The sequence below is a fragment of the Gobius niger genome (assembly GCF_951799975.1).
Source record: "Gobius niger genome assembly, chromosome: 6".
In the NCBI taxonomy this organism is placed as follows: Eukaryota; Metazoa; Chordata; class Actinopteri; order Gobiiformes; family Gobiidae; genus Gobius; species Gobius niger.
Genome location: NC_136857.1, coordinates 26226301 through 26248089, shown reverse-complemented (window position 1 = coordinate 26248089; position 21789 = coordinate 26226301). Strand labels below are relative to the sequence as shown.

General features: G+C 41.5%; 2 protein-coding genes across 2 annotated transcripts in view; both read left to right on the top strand.

The window, feature by feature from the left end:
- LOC306964161 (complement C1q tumor necrosis factor-related protein 3-like) overlaps positions 1 to 21789 on the top strand; it is a 145339-nt gene that overhangs the window by 52594 nt on the left and 70956 nt on the right. The window lies entirely within an intron of this gene.
- Positions 13785 to 15408, top strand: LOC306964307 (complement C1q tumor necrosis factor-related protein 3-like; the record flags this gene model as incomplete). The annotated part of the gene is made up of 5 exons (XM_079558298.1): positions 13785 to 13962; positions 14074 to 14145; positions 14273 to 14344; positions 14885 to 15016; positions 15091 to 15408. The coding sequence occupies 5 exons, from the start codon at positions 13785 to 13787 to the stop codon at positions 15378 to 15380; spliced, it is 744 nt and encodes a 247-aa protein (XP_079414424.1). The 3' UTR covers positions 15381 to 15408.

Here is a 21789-nt window from a genome sequence, read left to right as displayed (position 1 = left end):
TGTTTTGTCCATGAGCGAAGCAGAGATATCCCGGAAGTCTTTCCCACGGGTGTTCATTCATATATATTGATTTTACATCCACATTTCTCAAAATGAGGTTTTTGCTTCACTCATGCAATGACATAGACATGATAGTAGCTTTTCCAGTCTTGGGCTTAAGATTTTTTTAATATCTAATTCCCAGCCTGACAAAATGTCTTAAAGGAATAGGCCACCGTTTTTACATACTAAGATATGTTCTTACCTAACCTTAGCCGAGTTGATATATCCCCGTCTGGTCTTTGTCCGTGCGCTCTGTCACGCAAACGGAGCACATACGCAGCCTCTCCCACATGTCATATAGCTCCAAAAAAGCTCACGATAGAAGCTACCAAGCTCTTCCACGTGTTCCCTATTTAAATAAAGTTACGTGAAGTGTTTTCATGCGAAGTATATTTACACAGAAATGTAGCATGTCGATTTTATAAGCAGATAAAAAGGGGTACTATATTGTGAGGCGTAATGATACAGGAGCACAGCGTCCGCGCAGTAACTCCTAAAGACTTCCCCCGCTCACTTCCGTCAATAGAAGTTGCGTGACTTGTAGAGAGCTCGCAGAGAACAGTTGAAGAAGCGTTGATAACTTGTGAACAATGCCTTTTACGTGCATCGTGCCGGGCTGTGATAACAAGCAGAAAGTATATAGTGTAGTAATGTTTCACAGATTTCCAACTCACCCCGGACGACGACAAAGGACTCAGGATCTCCACCATGAGGTAGGAATGCGAGAGCACTTTCCCAAAATATATTTTCTGCTTGTTGTTAAAGGCTCTCTATAAGTCACGCAGCTTCTATTGAAGGAAGTGAGCGGGGGAAGTCTTTAGGAGTTACTGCGCGGACGTTTTGCTTCTGTATCATTACGCCTCACAATATACAGTAGTACCCCTTTTTATCTGCTTATAAAATCGACGTGCTACATTTCTGTGTAAATATACTTCGCATGAAAACACTTCACGTAACTTTATTTAAATAGGGAACACGTGGAAGAGCTTGGTAGCTTCTATCGTGAGCTTTTTTGGAGCTATATGACATGTGGGAGAGGCTGCGTATGTGCTCCGTTTGCCTGACAGAGCGCACGGACAAAGACCAGACGGGTATATATTAACTCGGCTAAGGTTAGGTAAGGACATACCTCAGTATGCAAAAACAGTGGCCTATTCCTTTAATTGTTTTTTTTTCATATGAAAACATAAAATGACAGAAAACTTGCAATGCATTTTTTCATCATATTTATATCAGTTATGTTGAGCAAAAGTTTCAAATTGATAGTCTAAAAAAATGTTTTCCCTATTCACCTGCATTGTCTCGCCTTAACTGCACCCAGGACCAGAGTGAGCAACAAAACTGTTGGACTGGTCTGGGTCTACAGCCTCACTTTTTAAAGGGAACTATTACAGAATACCATTGATCAAAGTACAGTGTGATCTGCTGTCTTTTACTGTGGTATTTAAAAACCTGGTTTGTTTGATTCCTGCAAGCTTATATTACCTCGCCTGTGAGAAACTGACTTCTGTGACTGTCACTTTGTTCTGTTCTATGTTTGTATTTCTCTTCTGTCAATTAATGTTTCTTTAACTGCCTTAGGACAATGGATGTAATTTAGCTATTATTATGCTAATCCTGGTACTATTTACATTGTGGCTTTCTGCTGACGTATTGATTAATATGCACTGTCCTAATTCAAATAAATAAATACATAAAATATGTGCAAGTGCTTTAAAGATACAGTAGGTACAGGGGTCCCTCAAATGTGATAGAATCTAGGGTTTGCATTGAATGGAGTGAAGCGTGAAGGAGATTGCATCCTCTGTGGAGTCTTGCTGATCTTTTTGTTCAACACGCTTCATAAATGTTACTCTCATTTGGGATAGGAGGCAACATTTCTTTATATTGATGCCATTAAAATAGAAGATGGGCTTATTTCCAAAAAATACTGTAAATGCACCCTTTCAGATTTGCTTGTGCTTCTTTAAACCACGTAATGCCGGATAATTGCTAGTTTTTATAAATGTCAAGCTGTCGTAAGTGACATCATTGAGAAGGGAAAAGTCAGTCGAGAGAGTGTGAACGTACCATAATCCACTTTCCACTCTTAATCCAAACATTTATATCATGGGAATTGACAGTTTAAAAAACTACAGACACCAGATTTTCCAGTTTTAGCCCAACTAATCTAGTTTTTAATCCCCCCCAAAACCTCAGCATATTTAATCATTCTCAAGGCTTTTATGTCAAAGTCTGTGTATATTTAATCAGTTTAAGTAGATCATTAAAACATTTACCCTATCCAATGCAAGGCTAAAGCATGGTGTGACAACATTTCTGAAAGTTATTTTGGCCTTTGCTCTGCTCAATGCAGGCGGAGTGGTTGATGTGAAAAGACAGGAGGTGCATCCTTTCTAAATAAACCAAAGCGTGGAGCTGTGTTAGTGAAGTGGAGCTCAGCAGAGCTCTGATAACGGGGATATCTTCAAAGTAGCCTGGCCAAAGCCATCCGTAAACTCTGGTCAATTATGATTTCCCTACATGTACGTCTGGGCTTGATCTCAGTGGCTGCGTTACATCGGTTGACTTTCTACCTACCATTCAGCGAGCGGGGGAGGCGGGCGTTGTAGGTGATGTCAAGCATTTGCGCCAATTTGCGGGTTGTAGTTTGGCAATGTCGGCAGATACGAAAGAAATGGCAGCTCTTCAATCCTTCCTGGCTCGGCTCCCAAATATCGAGAAATTAAAACTGAGGCCTCAGAATGTGCAAGGAATGCTCCCAAGAGTTACGATAGCTGCTTAACTCACACGGGCGCATTACATACGTCACGACCAAGCGCTAGTGAAAATCAGATCCAATCGTTTCAAAAGGAGTTCACCCCTCCCACCTGATAACGGAGCTCAATTGTCAAAGTCCAGACCCTTGTACGAAACGCAGTAAGTACGAGGGTATGGTAAAACCAGGCTATCTTCGAAGTGGTTCAACCAAATATTTTATACTCCCTACTGTTCAAACATCTGCCCCGCCTGTCCATTACGCCATCTCATATTTAAGAGTAAGCCTGTATCTCTAGGCCTCAGGTGTGGTCACAATGATGAGCGTGTGTGCTGAGCTCTGTGTCCGGAGCTAAACCTCAGGACAATGAGATCACTGAGAGTGTGAACGTGCCAGAGCGGCCTCAGCCCTGTCTCTCAGACCTCCACGCTGTGTTACGAGAGATGAGCACCAAAACTGGCCAGACATGAAGTTATGATCAACCAGATGCAGACTATCGGCCAAGGTGAGGTTTGTCTCTCTGTCTGCCTCACAGATAAACACAGACACTTGTCATAGAGGCAGTGGTAAAAGCTTTTCTGCCGAGCGGTAGCTGCAGATAGAGTAACAGCCTGAAGCCACCTGACTGAACAACTGAAAGCCACCACGCCCTACTCTTTCTCTGCGTGGTGTTGTCAGAAAAACAATATCAAAACTTATCAAAACACTGTTTAACCGTGACCAGACGCACTCATGGGTTTTGAAGGTTTTAGATAACAAACATGCTAATTATTCGACTCACAGAAAATGGACTAGACAATGGACAATTACTCCTAGAATAGTATTTATCAGCAGGAAACAGGTTGGTTTACTGTTAAGATACACTTTGAATATGAAATATGTTGCACTTTTCAAATGGCAGTTGTTTTTTTTAATATGTACATATTTAAGTAAGTGGGGTTACAGTTTTTTTTATTTTCACATAGTATACTATAATTGTGAACTCCTAGATGATTGAGAACCTACCGATCAAAGTGATAAACTACATTAACAATGCTTTTCGAATATCACATTTTACTGTCATATCACGCAGCCTGATCTATTTCTCTTCTAAGTTAATCAATGTGTGTCATCTGAGCTTCAATAAATAAAACTGGTGAACAAAGCATCAAAATGAGTTCATCAGTGAAAAGCAAACAAATGTATTCATTTATTTACTATTTATCAATATTTTTTAAAGCACATTGTGTTAACCAAGTGCATTTGCTCCAGTTCAGCTTTACCCAAAACCAAAATCTGACAGCCTATAGGCCAGTGTAACACCTCATTTGAAAGCTAAGACCTACAAAACTAATTTACACTGATCTTTTTCCTTGAGTTTTTGTCACTTTGTTGTCACTTTTCTGTCACATTCTTTGTGTGTGTTTCTATCCTCGTTTTCGTCACATTGTTGTCACAATTATGTCACTACCAGCCAAACTGGAGAAAATGTGCTCGGTTCAGGTGGGGGTGAAGAGGTTGAGAAACCAGTTCAGTTAGATTGCTATCTACTCGTGGTAACTAGATGACGTTGTCTTTTCTTGGGATCTGTCTTACATGTTTAAGTGCTCACCACAACAATGGATTAAGCGGTCACTCTGATTTGATGGGTTCCAATCCAGGGTCCCAGAGTCGTAATGTACCCTTTCCTCCTGCACAGTGCATGAGAGGAAGTGCCATCCTCCGTAGAGGTCAAAATGTGGGAGGGAGTCTTAGGGATGTAGTTGTTGAACACGATTAAAATGCACCACGGGATTATCGCCATCGACCTTTATTAAAATTGCAATTAGATTCAAATTCGATTAATTGCCCAGCCCTATAACGTATTTTACCTTGATCTGTGAACAGAAGCAAGACACTCAGGCTTGTCTCCTCCCTCCTCGGATCAGAATGATTGGAAAACTGGTGTCTCAAATCAGAGTCTCCAACCAGACTGATCCGCACTGACGACTCTCTTGTTTAGTCAGATAGACGTCACAACGTGATCGTGTTTGACTTCTGCAGCCCGGGGTCAAGTGCACACGTGTCCGCTGTCCAAGGAGCTTTTACGAGTGTCAGGTAACCGCACACAAGCCTGGCGCCATATTTTGTTTGGTGCCTTTTGAAAGAAATTCAGATGTATGTATGTGCTTTACATGCGGCTTCAATGCATGCACATATTGAGGTTCATTACAGTAAGTTCCCAGGGGAAGATTGTCAACAGGAGCCACTGAAGAAAGAGCTGGGACATTACATCCATGGCAATCATAAAACACTTCACTTAATTTCAATTATTGAAAAAACAAAATACTGTTGCTGAAAGTGAATCAGTCCACAGATGCACAGCACTGCTCTGCAACACTGGCAAACTATTGTGTTTGGCAGTGACCTAGATTCTGAACTGGGCTTTAACTGCTGTGGCTGACTGACAGCTGCTGTGTTTGTTTCTCATAACAGAGAACAAGGAAGAGTTGCTCTGACTGTAAGTGATATTTCACTGACTGTTTCCTGCTTTGACAGATTAGCATCAAACCTTTAAAGCTGGTCCAGTGAGCTGAATTAATTTGGCAATCAGAGCTCCATTCTCCATAAAAAGATTAACGAAAGGTGTATTGTGAAAATACAAAACAACTTATTTAGTTACACACACACAGACACAATGCAAAAAGCTGTGTTATTTCAGCTGGTGCAGAGGTCATGTGTATTCAGCTCGTCTGGGTCCTGGTTACAGGACTATGTTACAGTAGAGCGCACCTCAAGGATTATTTCTTCTTCTCCATCATAGCCTAGCGAATGTAGTGAGTGAGTGAGTGTTGGTGGTGGTCGGAGGGGCCCATGGCGCAGACTGGTTGCCTCGCTTCCGTCAGTCTACCCCAGGGCAGGTGTGGCTACAATAGTAGCTTACCACCACCGAGTATGGAGTGAATGAATAATGCAATGTAGAGCGTCTTTGAGTGTCCAGAAAAGCGCTATATAAAACCGATGCATTATTATTATTATTATTATTATTATTATTATTATTATTATTATTATTATTATTATTATTATTATTATTATTATTATTATTATTATTTTTACTTTTATTATTATCATCATTTTAATGATTGTAGTTCCAAACTACTCCAAACTACTCCAAACTACAAGTACTTACAGTCCTCTTCTTCTCTGTGATGGTCCACCATGACTCAGAGGAACTGGGACATATGACCCTGCACCAGCTTTTTCCCCCCCAATTTATCTTACTTCCTGCCTCATGAAATCACATTTGAATGACATTTTTTTTACTGGCCAGTGTCTGACTGACGTAGCTGTACCCATTTTCTTGCACATTGTATTTTGTTCAAGTTATTGGTGCTCGTGGTGTTGTTTTAGTTTTTGACTGAATTTGATGATCTGGCCTAAAGTTGCACTCTGAAAAGAGTAAACCCACAGGTACTCAGTTTTGAGTGGGGAGACATGTTATTGGAATAGTGTAAATCAATGGCCTGTCCGTCCATGGGAGTGGATCTCTCCTTCTGTGGTTCTTTTTTCTCCCTCTGGGTTTTTGAGATTTTCCTGGCCGTGTCGGAGAGTCTAAGGACGGGGGATACTTCATCTGCCTGTCAGGTAGCTCCTGTCATGATATTGGACTATACCAAAAAATGTTCTAATTAATATTGGCACTTGTCTGACTGCTACATAAAGAAGGCCCTGCAGGTGCTTGTTTGCTCTCCCACACATTGCAGTTTGCAGAACATTTAAGTGAAACAAATCTGTACTTTGTATCTTTCTACCTGGCCTTCATCATCAGAAAAACAAAAGATTCCCGTCAGCAGGGAGAAACCAGGAAACATTTCATGTGTAAATACAATACCACGTGACGGGAAGACCACACAGAACTTGGCAAACTTCTCAAATGTCAGAAATCCTGTTGAAGATATCAATCTCATGACTTGACACTCTTTAAACAGAAGAAGGACGACTCAGTTCAGTCCAAAGATGGAGAACACCGTGATCGTTCTGCTGCTGCTCTGCGCTCTCTCCTCGGCTGAAAAGGCCCTCTCTCAAACCAATCCATATCCCAATCCATTGTATCTTTACTCTGAACTCCGAGACATAAACAAACTATTGTGTTTGGCAGTGACCTAGATTCTGACTTGGGCTTTAACCGCTGTGGTTGACTGACAGCTGCTGTGTTTGTTTCTCGTAACAGAGAACAAGGAAGAGTTGCACTGACTGTAAGTCTTTGGAATTTTCACTGAATGTTTCCTGCTTTGACAGATTAGCATCAAACCTTTAAAGCTGGTCCAGTGAGCTGAATTATTTTGGCAGCAAAACGAGTGAAGAAGTAACGTGGACCTCAGGGATATGTTCAACATGTTTACCTCAGATCATCCTTTTTTTTGACGCGCACAAATGCAGTCAGACATAATGTTAAATCAGAGCTTCATCCTCAATATAAAAATGAATAAAAGGCAAAGTGCTGAAAATCAAGTATTATTGTGAAAGTACAAAACAACTTATTTAGTTACACACACACAAACAAAAACACAAAGCAAAAAGCTGTGTTGTTTTAGCCGGTGCAGATGTCGTGTGTTCAGCTCCTCTGCGTCCTCTCCTCGGTTGAAGAGGCCCTCTCTCAAAACTATTCATTTTATCTTTACTCTAAACTCCGAGACATAAACGTCTAACTGACTGAGGACAGACTGTTGATCCAGCAGCTGCAGAAAGACAAAGAAGTCTTAACTGGACCTCTGACTCTTTTAGAACTGGAGGCCAAACTGAAGGAGCTGGAACCAATGAAGGACAAACTTGAAGGCGATGTGTGTAATGTAAAAAGAAAAGATGGTGAGGGGCAGCAATGCTTTGAAGCACCTTTATCCTCTGCCTTTGAGGCTGCAGCTCACAGACGTGACTGGAGCAGGAACAGCAGAAGGGCAAGGAGTGCCCCTGCAATAAGACTGGATTGCTACTGTAAAACATTTTTAAAAGTACATGAATAGAAAGTAATGCCGGCTTTAAAAGTGTAGGTGTTGCTGTAATAAACAACGGCTCCAACCACCTCCCAAAATCAAATGAATAACGGCAAAATCAAATCAACGCCAACTTCAGATCAAAAAACGCCTGAAGACAACACAGACCTCTATAAGACCTCTATAGATGTTGCTATCAGTTGTCTAGAGATATGGTGTGCTCCAGCTCATTTAAACTAGCCAAAAATCCCATCACTACGATACAGCAGGGTCGGAGGCGACAGAGCTGTGTGGAGTGGAGGGGTCAGCAGCATGCGAGACTTACAGACTTACATTGAGCAAAATAGGTTATTTTTTAATGTTCTATTTCTGTAAATAAGCACATTTTATCCATACAGAGTTTAGCAATGTTCAAATTATGTATTTTCCTCCCCCTACATATTCCAACAATGTCCTAATGCATGGAGCCACTCTGCTGCTGGAGCCTGGAGACGTCTTCCCCCTGTGAGACACTGATAATTCAGGGTAATCATCAATTAATGTCAGGAACCAAATTTGCCAAACTTGAGTAGAAACAGTTAAAGATGCTCATTTAACATTCATTATTGTGTTGTTTTGTGTTTTCTTTTTTACAATGCCACAGTCCAACAGTGGGCACTGACATAATGAAAGATCCGGATATAGACAACACATTGTAGTTGTTGTAGTGTAGCATTTTTGCCAATTCCACTGAATGTGCAAAATGAAAATGAGCATGTGTCACTGCTTTTCACTCGTTCACCGGTTCAAGTACCGCCTTGAAATGTACTCAATGGAGCAGAACTTGCACTGTTTGGTTTTCTGTTTTTCAGTGGGACAAGTGGCTTTCGCAGCCTCTTTGTTTACTTCAGGCTCAGGACATACAGGTCCATACAACGCGTTCACTCCTCTGGTCTTCAGACACGTGATCTCAAACATTGCAAACGCCTACAGCCCAACCACCAAACACAGGTGATTAAACTCAGTCACACAGAAAAATGACAGAAAAGTATATCATAGTCTGATGTCTGATATCCTACAGGGTTTTTCATCGCCCCAGTGAGAGGAGCTTATCACTTTGAGTTCTACATTGCTGCATTAGGAAGTACACATCACTCAGGGGCTGGATTGTTGAAGAATGGAGAGCATGTTGTTGCTTTTGAACCTGAGTCTAGAGGATGGGGCCAGTCGGCCAATGGAGCCACTCTGCTCCTGGAGGCTGATGATGTCGTGTCTCTGCGTCTGTGGGTCCACACAAGAATCTATGAGAATGTGAATCGTCACAACACGTTCAGCGGTCGCCTGCTGTTTACAATGTGAGAAACTGTAATGTGAAGTATATGTGATAGAACAATAATAATAATGAAAAATGCACATAAATAAAAGGTGGTGGGTCAAAGTCTTTAAAATTCGTGTTTGGTTCGTTCTTTGGTTTGACATGTTATTCAAGGCTCAAATCACCGATCATGTAAGAAAAAAATAATAAAAGATCAACCTAACAAAACTACATTGTGAATAATTTTGTCAGTGACATGCTTTATGAGAATATATGAAAATAACTAACTTGGCATGTCTAGCGTTACTTTTTTTTGTGTTATTTTAAAATCTGGCTCATTTTTTTAGGTTTTGTCTAATCTACACACTAATGGTTCATACAATATGGAAGTGTGGTTATTTTCTGCTGCCTCAATTATATCCAATTATTATCACAGTGAAATGGGGTATTTCTCTGCCTTCCTGCATCTACATGTGCTTCTATATCTTGTCTATTTCTCCACAATAGCCATCAAAGAAAAGAGAGTATTTCAACGACATTTTGAACATAACATTTCCTATTAAATAAGGAATAATGCTCACTTTGTTAAAGGAACAGGCCACTGTTTTCCATACTGAGATATGTTCTTACCTGAGCTTAGACGAGTTGATGCATACCTGTCTGGTCTTTGTGCGTGCGCTCAGTCGCGCAAAATGACCAAAGATGTTGTTAGCATTTGGCCTCTCCCAACATATTCCTATAGTTCCAAACGGAGGGTGAAGTTGGAAGCTACCACACTCTTCCACGGGCACAAAGACCAGACAGGTGCGTACGTATCAACTCGTCTAAGCTCAGGCAAGAACATATTACAGTATGGGAAAACGGTGGCCTGTTCCTTTAAAGGATCCTCGACTTAGAGGGTACTTGGGACAGAAAAGTCTGGGAACTAAGGTTTCCAAAGTTCTCAGGCTGCGATCCCAAAAAAACACTCAACCAACAACTTGGTGTAATGGTCTCAGTTTGGATACTGTATTTTTTTTACATGTGGCTTAATTTCACTAAAATATACTGTTTTAAATCTAAAATAAATGATGATAAGAAATGTAAACCCCCACTTCAGTGTCCCGCAACACCCACTTTGGGAACCACTGGCCCAAGGACACAGGATCCCTCCCCCTGCTCTCCTGATTGGACCTGATAGGCTGGTTCACAGGATAGCTCATCTGAAATCAGCAAAGGGAGGTTTTTTTAGTATTACTTACGTTTCATACCTTTTTCTGGCCCAGGTGCGAATCTAATGTAAAACATTACGAGCCCAACAACAACAGCGTTGCTCAAGGCATAGTTGGAGTCTTACTGTATAGGGTGCGCAGTGCATTCACCAGTGGCCTGAGGGCGTCGTCAAGAGCTAAATGGGTGAGTGCTGAGGCGTGCAGCAGTACAAGCATCGCTGACTTCAAGAAGCGCTTGCTTCATCTTCGCTCTCTACTTCCTTACATTAACAAATCGCACACAGCCTTGTGCACCTTATTAAGCTGTCACAGGTCAAACTACTTCTCCCACTGTGAGTTACACGTTGTCCAGCTCCCAAATATATCAATGGTCAGAGGCTAGTGCTAGTATTAAAGAGAATGGGGTAAACTCCATGCCATAGAAATGTGATCAAAACCGCAACACATGTGCCCCACAATAGTGGAAAATATTTCAGCCAGGCACTGTCTGTAGAGGTAAAGCATGGGGAGGGACCAGTGCTGTGGCCACTTTCTGTGCCAGGTATGAAGCTGCAGATTGGACAGAGCCAAGTCTTGATTTACATACATATCATAATTTGACACTAAATTTAAATGGTTCAGCACATGTAGATCTCTGGTACTCATCACTATTTTGAACGACGACAGTTGTTCTGCGTTTTGGCACACCATGCCCTGAAGAAGGTCGAACACGACCGAAACGCGTCGGCATGTCCACTCAATAAAGGACTTTTAACCAGGTATCTGAGTGCCTCGGATTTATGTCTTCTTGCCTATACTCACGTTTTGATCCTGAGGAGCACCTGACCTCCTTACAGGAGCTGAAGTGATCACTTTGTTCCTCTCAAAACAATAACAACATAAACATTAAATACTCATGAGGTTAACAAATTATCATTATTTCTGTATATTGCACAGCAGATACAGAAGCAAATTATATTTTGACGTTTTACAAAGACTCAACAAATATTCACAAACATATAGTAAAACACTGAAAGCAAACTTCTGCAAGAAAGCAAACTCTGAAAGAAATCTTCTGCACAGCCATTGATCCATTAGCACGTCCTGATGTTGAGGTACAGGGTAAATGTTGAAGAGCTTAGGAGGAACATGACTCCAGGAAAACACAACATACAAAAACATGATTGAATTGTAAATTGTGAGATAACTTTACAGAATGTTAGAAGAGTTCGTACTCACCAAATATATCTTGAAGGGAATTGTTTTGTTTTATGATGTTATTATTGAATTTTGGACAGAGGGCTGGGAAAGATACAGAGAATATCCTTTAACTATGTTGTTAAACATGGTCTGAATTCTTGACTGTGTCATTAATGAATAACTCACTATCATCTTTGCTTCTGATGACAAATTCCCCCTCACATCACGCAGCGTCTCGTTCAGATATTGCGTTCATTTCAAGTTTTCAAGAGTGTGTTATTGTAAATATGCAACGTGATTGGATAATAATTTTAAAAATGAGAAGTGTCATTGTGCAATTTAATTTTTACACAGAAATTTCAATGTGTACATGTGTTAATATTGACTCATGCTGTGTTAAACTAGCATTAACACAGAAATTGTGTTAAACATTTAACACATCCTTTCTAAGAGTGTACATGAGGTTACATTCATTTGTGTTTTGTTTCCTTCAGTGTTTGGCACTTCAGCTTGTAGCCTTCTCAAACTTTACTTTCAGGCCAAGAAATGTTGTTTGCAGAGCATAAAACAATGTGATACTTGCATGTGGGCCAAGAGCCAGGGAATATCCGATCAGTACTAAATGGTTGCTTAACAACACATTAAAAATCATGCTGTATTTCAACAGCTTTTTACCCATCATGAATGACCAAAATCACAATATGTGGTTATGAAGTAACTGTTTCAATCTAGACAGTTGAGATGTCATTTTTCAGTTCAACTCAGACATGTCTAATATCACATACGGTAAACAGTTGCTTCATAGGGTGTAACAAAATAGTTTCAGCTGGAAACATACCAGACTTTGAAAAATAGGCTATTGATTGCTCTCTTACCAGAAGCCAAAGTTGGCCAACGCCTCACTGAACCAAAACAGGTTCGGAAAATAACTCGTACATCTAGCACAACTACTCAGTCACATGTACCTTGAGACGCTGCCTATTATTTTTAAAATGTTTGGCTTGTGAACCTTTTAGGACAGTACCTTGTCAGGAGAACGTTGTCAATGAGAGTCACTCAGAAAAGCAGTTTGGACATAAAATCATTGGGAATCATGCTGCTGCTGAAACTGAATCCAGTCCGTAGCACACTATTGTTCCTGTCACCTGCATTTGCAGTGGCCTAGATTCTGACCTGGGTTATAAAAGAGCTGCCTGTTTCTCAAATGAAAAGCACTTTGATTGACAGCTGCTGCGTTTGTTTCTCGTAACAGAGAACAAGGAAGGGTTGCATTTACTGAAAATATATCAATATATCTTAAATATCGATATATCGGCCAGCCCTGAGTTACAGAAGTTCAACGTTTAATTCAGGGATGAAGTCATCCATGAACTAACATGTAATCATGTTTGTTCTTGAAAAGTGATGATTTAGTAATGCATAAGTTCATGAAAATCATCCATGAACTCATGTACCATTATTATAAAATGTTACCAAACATTCGGTCAGAACAGACATTTATACGGGTAGTCTGCTGTTAAGTGATTTGTCTCAGGTGCAATTTATATTTACAAAAACAGCTAATTTATTGTAGCTAATGCAGAGGTCACATGTGTCCCAGCAGTTTCTCTGGCCGTACGCGGCGTTCACGATTTAGAATGTGATGATGTCATAATGTCACATGGAGGGCGGGGCCAATACAACTCTATGGGAGAAATGCAGTTTTTGGAAGAAATCTCCAAAACGAAAGTTGACGAATGATTTTCCTCATCTGTATTTCATCATGATTGGATTCACAAACCTGTGATATTATTTTTATATCTGAAAGTCGTTTCTATTGGACAACATCACGGTCATGTTGTCACCAAAATAATTGGACATTAGTTCATATGCCCTCTACCTCAATTTTAAACTATAGGCTCTTAAGAATGTTGTGATGTCAAGTGAACGCAACCTATTTGCTATTGACCTTATTGCGGAAGTTCCCGTGGGCATCGCCTTGTATTGTGCCCACCCCTTTACTCATATTAGTTTACATAAGACTGGAGAAGTCAAGAGGAAATCATTTGCTACACGGATACACAGCCGTGTTCAGGCCAGTGCGGTGTTGACTTGTTTTGAAAGTGAAAATGACTGATTAAAGTAAAAATATTTTTCAAATATTGTCCAATTTGTATTTATCAAGCTGTTATTGTTTTTGCAGTGCACACACCAGGAAATACTTTGAATGTCTAAAGACAATGTCACGTGACATTGAGGACTCATTAGAAACCACACAAAACTTGGCAAACTCCGATGTCAAAATGCCGATGTCATGACTTGACACTACTTAAACAGTCCCCAACACAAGGAACACTCAGTTCAATCCAAAGATGGAGAACACCGTGGGTCTTCTGCTGCTGCTCTGCGCTCTCTCCTCGGCTGAAGAGGCCCAATCTCAAACCAATCCTCATCCTGATCTATTAGACGTTTACACACAGCTCGGAGACGTGAGGGTCCAACTAGCTGAGGACAGACTGATGATCAAGCAGCTGCAAACAGACAAAGAAGGTAAGATTTAATATTTTTTTTCCTACAACTCTGCTTTGTATTTGTACTTTTGTACTTTTGTACTTTTGTACTTTTGTACTTTTGTACTTTTTGTATCTCTGACTCTTTAAGAACTGGAGGCCAAACTGAAGGAACTGGAAGAACGAGAGAGTCAATTGGAACCAATAAAGGAAAAACTTGAAGGTAATGCACGTTTTGTAAAAATGTAAAATCCAACACAAGACCGAAGAAACACATTTTCATAGTTTGAGCATCTGAGTACTTTAAACGTCCCACTAGAGTTCCAATCTGCTACCTGTCTCTTTTACAGAACAAGCGGCCAAAGTGGAAGAGCTTGAGAAGCAAAGCGATAAAGTCGCCACAATAATAGACGAGCCCGAAGGTAATGCACTGTTAATCATGCACACGCCAATATGTGTCCCTCATTGAAAAACATTTTGACACCCCTGTACTAGGCTATCCGGGCACATATACTGTTTATCTAACAGATCATTATTTTACTGTCTTTGGTTAAAGACAGGTAACCTCGTACAAACAGATACATGGACTGTTTTTAATTGATACAGAGGCCAAATTCTTCTTCTTCTTCTTCTTCTTCTTCTTAGTAGTAGTTGTACTAATTGTAGTTGTAGTTACAGGTAGTGATAGTTGTTGTGTAAGTAGTTGTTCAAAATGAGGAAACAAATCTTATATTGTTTTTTTAATTCCTATTTTGATAGAGACATACAGTAAGGGGTTTGATTGTACCAAGCTAGCTCTTCAACAAATCTCGCTAGAACAATAATTGAACTAGAACTATAATTGTGGTGTGAAGTACACATTGACAGATGTGACCAAAATCTTGGTCTGCCTCCTGAAGTTGATACAAACAGTGCCAGTGGGGAATGACCTAAATTAATTGTTTCATTTGTCTATTTTTCAGTGAGACAAGTGGCTTTCTTTGCAACCTTCCTGGAATCAGGGAGTGTACATTTTGGAAAATACACCGCTCAGAAACTAATAATCTTCAAACATGTGGTCTTAAACATTGGAGGTGCCTACAGCCCATCCACAGGTGAATGAACTCACTGGTGAAACTGTAGATTTGATTATACATCCATAATAATGTAACGTCCATATGTCCCACAGGGTTTTTCACTGCCCCGGTGAAAGGAGTCTACCACTTTGACTTCTACGTATATGGGCGCATGGATAGTTCACATCCCATAGGGGCTGTGTTAGTGAAGGATGGAGAGAATATTGCTATAACTTATGAATATCAGACAAGTGGTACTGGAGGGGGCAGCGCTTCCAATGGAGCCACTCTGCTCCTGGAGGCTGGCAATGTTGTGACTGTGCATCTGTGGCCCCACACAAGAATCTATGACAATCACGATCACCACTGCACATTCACTGGTTACCTGCTCTTCACCATGTGAGAAACAATGAGTCTCATGTGCCCTGAAGAATGCACACTACAAAACTATGCAGAATTTGGATTTTTATGAAAACTATGGAAAATTTAAACAACCAATACAAAGGTTTATTTGGGCGTATCTGCAGTCTATGGGGTTCCAAGAACTACTGCTTGTATTTCACTAAATGTTTCTTATCTTAAACGAATCGAAGATAAATGGGGCATTGATCAGGTTTTTTGTTGTTGTGTTTGTTTTTAACATCTTTTACATATCTACGTTTACCCTTTAAGTTGTGAAAAGTCGATGCCATAAAATCACTGATGTCTGAGGTAAATAAATTTCTGTACACACACAGCTGCACATGAACTGGTCCGTCCTCTCTGTCATCTCCCTTCTTGATTTATCTATGATTTGACGCCAACATACTTTCTTGAGCCAGTGTGAGTGAGTTGTCAGTCAGCTAAAGTGACTCATAGGGACTGGGTGTGTCGATGTTGGAGAACGCCCTGACTTGTGTTCACTCCAGTCAGATGCAGACGATGCAGAAATCCAGCAACATGATGATTCCGCTCTCAAACGTGCAGAGACATTGGACGTCCAAAACACCAGAGTCCAGTTTAACAGCCAGCTTCAGGTTTTTCTGAAGTTTCGGTCTTTGACTCTTAGAAAACTCCTGATAAATATTTTCACGTCTCAGCCAGAAATCAGGAAGCATTTATGTAATTTTGAAGGTAAAATAATAGGGCAATGACAACAAGTGACAATGCATCGCACAAAAGTGACAAGGAAACTATTTTAGTATTGCAGTCACACTCAAAAGGCATGGAAAGACATCTCAAAGTTCGTAATCAATTAAATATACAGTTCAATCTATGTTTTCGACACAGCATTTTTGATCTTGTTTTGATCCAACAAAATTTAGCCAGGGGGAAAGAAAAAAAACATTCTGAGTTTTTAAAAAAGATCTCAATTTGTATCTTCATTCAATCGTCCCATCAGATAAGTGATAAAAACTGAAAACATTTGCTCTAAATTTAATGTATTAAGGATTTTGAAAAAAAAAAAATAAAGAAAAAATTGTTTCACTCCATATATTTTCTGCACTTTATAATAGTGCACACTAGTTGGTAATTTGCACTTTGTATTTGTATATTCCACTTTATTTGTACAGTACCTTTTTATATTGTATTAACTGTCTTTTGTTACGTGAATTGCCTTTTGTTATGTACTTTTCACTTAGCATAGTTCTAAGTCTGGTGCACCCATCTTTTTAATGTAACTGCACATTGTCCTGATTAAATCAACTAAACTAATGTTTTTTTTATTTTTTTTATATACGTTTGGCTGTGTGGTTTGTTTTTCTATATTATTAATACGTTTTAATACCTTGTTTGTTTGTTTTTACTGTTGTTCAGTTGGTGTTGTGGGGAGGGGGGACTTTTTCTTTTTTTTTCTAATTGATTGCGAATCTCATTGTATGGCCCCTGGCAGCAATTAGCATTTTTTTTGGTAGGTATGTGCTGCCACTGGGTACATTTCTCATCCAATCAGAGGTATTAAGATTATGCACCAGCCCATTATCCTTAAGGTTAGTGACTAGGGCAGGGTCAGGGTAAAGCTGGTTGGTTGGTAAATTTATGACGTTTCACATTCATGACTTGTGATTGGTTGATGGCAGAACATACCTACGAAAAACATATTTGCCCCCTGGCACAATCAATTTAATATATAAATTTCCGCATGGGTGTGATTGTGCCCACTAGGACTGTACGCTGCTTTCCTAACAACAAGCCCTGGATTACGAGCGACATAAAAGAACTGCTGAACAAGACGAAGAGAGTTTTCAGTGGCCGTAGCCAGGAGCAGGAGCTTAAGCAGGTACAGCAGGAGCTTAAACTCAGACTGGGAGAGGCCAGGGACTCCTACAAGCAGAAGGTGGAGCAGAAGTTGCAGCAGGGCAATATGAGAGCTGTGTGGGATGGCATGAAAACCATCACAAGCTGCATCTTAAAGAGGGGGAGTGCTGTGGATGGGGGTGTTGAGTATACTAACCAGTTGAATCAGTTTTTTAGCCGGCATGACTGTTCTGCCCCGCCCTCCACTGCTGTAGCTGTTGCCTCTGCACTTGCACCGTCCAGCATCTCCACATCCCTCCAGAACAACATCCGGGAGGCTACTAGTCCACCCCACTTACCCTGAGGATCCCATCACCCCCACTGACCCTGCTCTACCCCAGGTGACCATCACAGCAGCTTAGGCTGCGGCGGATCCATGCCAGTAAAGCGACAGGACCAGCTGAGCTTGGACAGCCACTGCAGTACATGTTCAATCTGAGTCTGCGTTTGGGGAAGGTGCCCCATGCAATGGAAAACCTCCTGCATTTTCCCTATTCCAAGAAGACCATGGAACGACTGCTGCCACAACATCTTAGACCTTAGGTCAGTCACACTCTCGATCCTCTGCAGTTTGCGTACCACGAGAAGGTGGGAGTTGATGACTCCATCCTCTACCTCCTCCACAGGTCCCTCTCTCACTTGCACACAGTCACGATTGCCTTCTTTGACTTCTCTAGTGCATTTAACACCATCCTGCCCCTTCTGCTGAGAGACAAACTGACGGGGATGGGAGTGGATTTACAGCTAGTGACCTGGATTACTGACTGGCTGCGCATACTGAGGGGAGACCCCTGCGCGGCAGAGGGACTACACCTCTGACACAGTAGTCTGTAGCACCGGAGCTCTGAGCTGTGTCACCTACAGAAATATTCTGATGACACAGCTATTGTCGGGTGTATCAGGAGCGGGGAGGAGGAGTACAGGTGCCTCATACAGGACTTTGTGGTGTGGTGCAGGGCTAACCACCTCCAGTTGAATACAACAAAAACAAAAGAAATAGTGGTGGATTTTACGAGGAGTCAGCCACAGTTGCAACTTGTCTCCATCGACCGGTCTGCCAATACAGATATGCACTTTTGTAGGGTGCAGAGCAGGCTCTACTTCCTCCGGAGACTGCAGTCCTTTAACATCTGTCAGAAGCTGCTGCAGATGTTTTACCAGACTGTCATCTCCAGTGTCCTCTTCTGTGCTGTGGTCTGCTGGGGAGGCAGCATCAAGAAGAAGGACACCTCGCGGCTCGAGGCCGGTGAGGAAGGCGGGTTCTGTAGTTGTCACAGAACTAGACTCACTCACTGATGTGGCAGAAAGAAGAGTCCTGGGAAAACTCTTGTCCATCATGGATAATCCACACCACCACATTGTTTTAGAAAGTAGAACGTCTTGGCTTTAACGCATAATTGCAGCTATTTTGTTGCTTTTTAAAATGATAAGCAGACTGATCAATCGCTAGAAGCAGTGCTTTGTGCGCACATAAACAAACATTAACAACCAACGAGGCTCAATGGAGCTTGGAACAAAAGCAATAGCAAGGTTATAATCAAGCGACAAGAACTGCAAAATGCAACTTAAATTCACTCACTATAAACATAAATAATAACCTGGCTTGGTGTCGGAAACGCACCATTGAAGACGATTGCGCTACACTATGTTTAGAATTATTATGCAAAGTGTATTGCAGTGCCATAAAGGTAAAAAAGATTGTCTGAGATTGATGTCAGTGATTCAAAGAGCCCTGAGACACAATACCATCCATAAGTTTCATCGATTTTTTCACCTTTAAGGCACTGAAATACAATTTGCATAATAATTCTTAACATAGTGTATCTCAGGCAGAAGTGAGTCCAGCCCCAGTAGTTTGGAGGTTCGGCCTCAGATAGCATGAGCGCTATGCCGTTAAAAAAAATGTAATAAGACGGCGGTAAATTAATCTGAGGACTCACCCTTGATCGAAGTTTCAAAGTGTAGAGATCAAAGTGAAATCAGTGCTAGATGCCGAGAACGCACATCACCAGCCACAGTCACAGGGAGTCGTGGAGAAGGGGATGGAGGAAGTGACCTGAGAGTAAACCCGTAGGTAAAGGAAAACGGGGCTGCGGCCGCTAGCAACCTCACATTATAACATTTCCCAATTAAAAATAATATTCTACATGGCAAAGAAAATGATTACGGTCTCTTAGCTCAAACCTCAGCCCCCATCAACATCAAATGGAAAAATAAACTGAAAGAAGTGAATCATTATGGAGCAAATAACATTAAGATTGCAAATGAAAACTGATCAGTTTAGACAACTGGTCTTCATTTGTAAATTATATTTAAGTTGATCTTTGTTATATATTATTGTTTTGTTGAAATAAAAAAAAAGAAAGAGAAAAGAATTAAGCAGGCTAATATCCACGTTTCCGACGGTTTGATCCAACAGGGGAGATAAATCTGATAAGTCACAAACCCCCATCGTTAATGGAGGTCGCGGCTCCAAAAGGTTGACCACCACTGCAATTTAATGTCTATCCAATCGTGTACTTGGAATACATAAGGAAATATACTTAAATATAACTTAAGGCGTATTAATAACATCAATGTCCATGCCTACTTTTTTTTTTTTTTAATTGTGCTTAAAACACATTTTGCACGTTAAATAGACAAATCAGTTGTCTTCCTATCTTATAATTATTATAGTGTTGCTTTAGAATGAACCACGAGAAGTTGTTTTGAGTTCAATACTACTCTAGGCGCTTCGCCCCCGCTCCGTGGCGGTATGAATACATGCCGCTTGCTGCGAGGTAGTTCGGCCGCAAAGGGCGCTCGGCTCTGAGCTCAGCGTGCGGTGTGAAAGAGGCCTAAGTCCATCAACAGATCTGCACAGCCCGGAAATCTGTCCCGCGACCTCACGAAACATTTCTCCAGACCGGGTCAAGCTGTAATCCATCTTCCTTATACCTTCCTCATACCAAGCAGAAAGGACTTTAAAGAGTTCTTCGCTTTTTTCTACATTCCGTTGTAATTCCATCAAGTGCTCACGACTTTTCCAAAATATGGTGTTGCTGCTGTCATGTTGGATCTGTAAATAAAGTTTTTTTTTAAAGTTTTTTCCGAAAACAAACTACAAGCTTCCGTATGTGGAATAGTGCATTATCGTTTTGCTGTCCCTCCTCGTTCTGTGATTGGTCCCCAGATGGATGCGAAAATTTCGGCCCCAGGCTGTTGTGCAGTTCGAAATGATTCGCACACAGCAGCATGGGTATTCCCAGGCTAGATTAGAGTATCAAAGTATCTTTGAATTATGTTTGTCTATGGATCTCTTTCTGCACCAACCTATTTTCAAAATATATCCATCCATCCATCCATTTTCTTCCGCTTTATCCGGGGCCGGGTCGCGGGGGCAGCAGTCTCAGCAGAGATGCCCAAACTTCCCGGTCCACACACACCTCCTCCAGCTGTTCTGGGGGGACCCCGAGGCGACACCAGGCCAGCTCGGAGACATAGTCCCACCACCGTGTCCTGGGCCTTCCACGAGGCCTTGTCCCACTAGGACATGCCTGGAACACCTCCCGCGGGAGGCGACCAGGAGGCATCCGGAACAGATGCCCGAGCCACCTCAGCTGGCTCCTTTCGACGTGAAGGAGCAGCGACTCTACTCCGAGCTCCTCCCGGGTAACTGAGCTCCTCACCCGATCTCGGAGGGTGCGCCCAGCCACCCTGCGAAGGAAACTCATTTCGGCCGCTTGTATTCGCGATCTTGTCCTTTCGGTCATGACCCAAATCTCATGACCATAGGTGAGGGTGGGAACGTAGATCGATCGGTAAATCGAGAGCTTTGCCCTCCGACTCAGCTCCCTCTTCACCACGACAGACCGATACAGCGACCGCATCACTGCTGACGCCGCACCGATCCGTCTATCGATCTCACGCTCCATCCGTCCCTCACTCGTGAACAAGACCCCGAGATACTTGAACTCCTCCACTTGAGGCAAGTTCAAAGTTCAAAATATATAAATACATATAATATATATTATGTATCTATCCACAAAGACATTCATATACACATGCCCTTTGTGCTCTGGTCAAATGACTGCAGCAGTTTGCCAATGGGGTCACAGCTTTATTCCTGTTGTGTGATGGCAGAGGGCCTGATTTTGACATAACAGACTTGCGTTCCGACTTATTCCCAAACTACAGGTACTGTTGGTGGTTATCAGGTGCTAAGTTCCTGAACATCAGGTGGAACCAGTTATTAGCTATTTAATAGAGCACAAAGGATAGTTGTACACTTGCAGGAAGTGGTTTGATTTTTCAGTGTTCCCGACAAACACAAGTGTAAAAAAAACAGCAACCTCACACCAAGGTCATGACTAAAGACTATTTAAACAGTCTCCAACTGAAGGACGACACAGTTCAGTCCAAAGATGGAGAACACTCTGGTCGTTGTGCTGCTGCTCTGCGCCTCAGCCGTCTCAGCTCGCAATGATGAGGGGTCTCAGCCCGATCCATCAGGCCTCCACTCTCAGCTCATTGACCTGAGCACCAAAGTGGCCGTA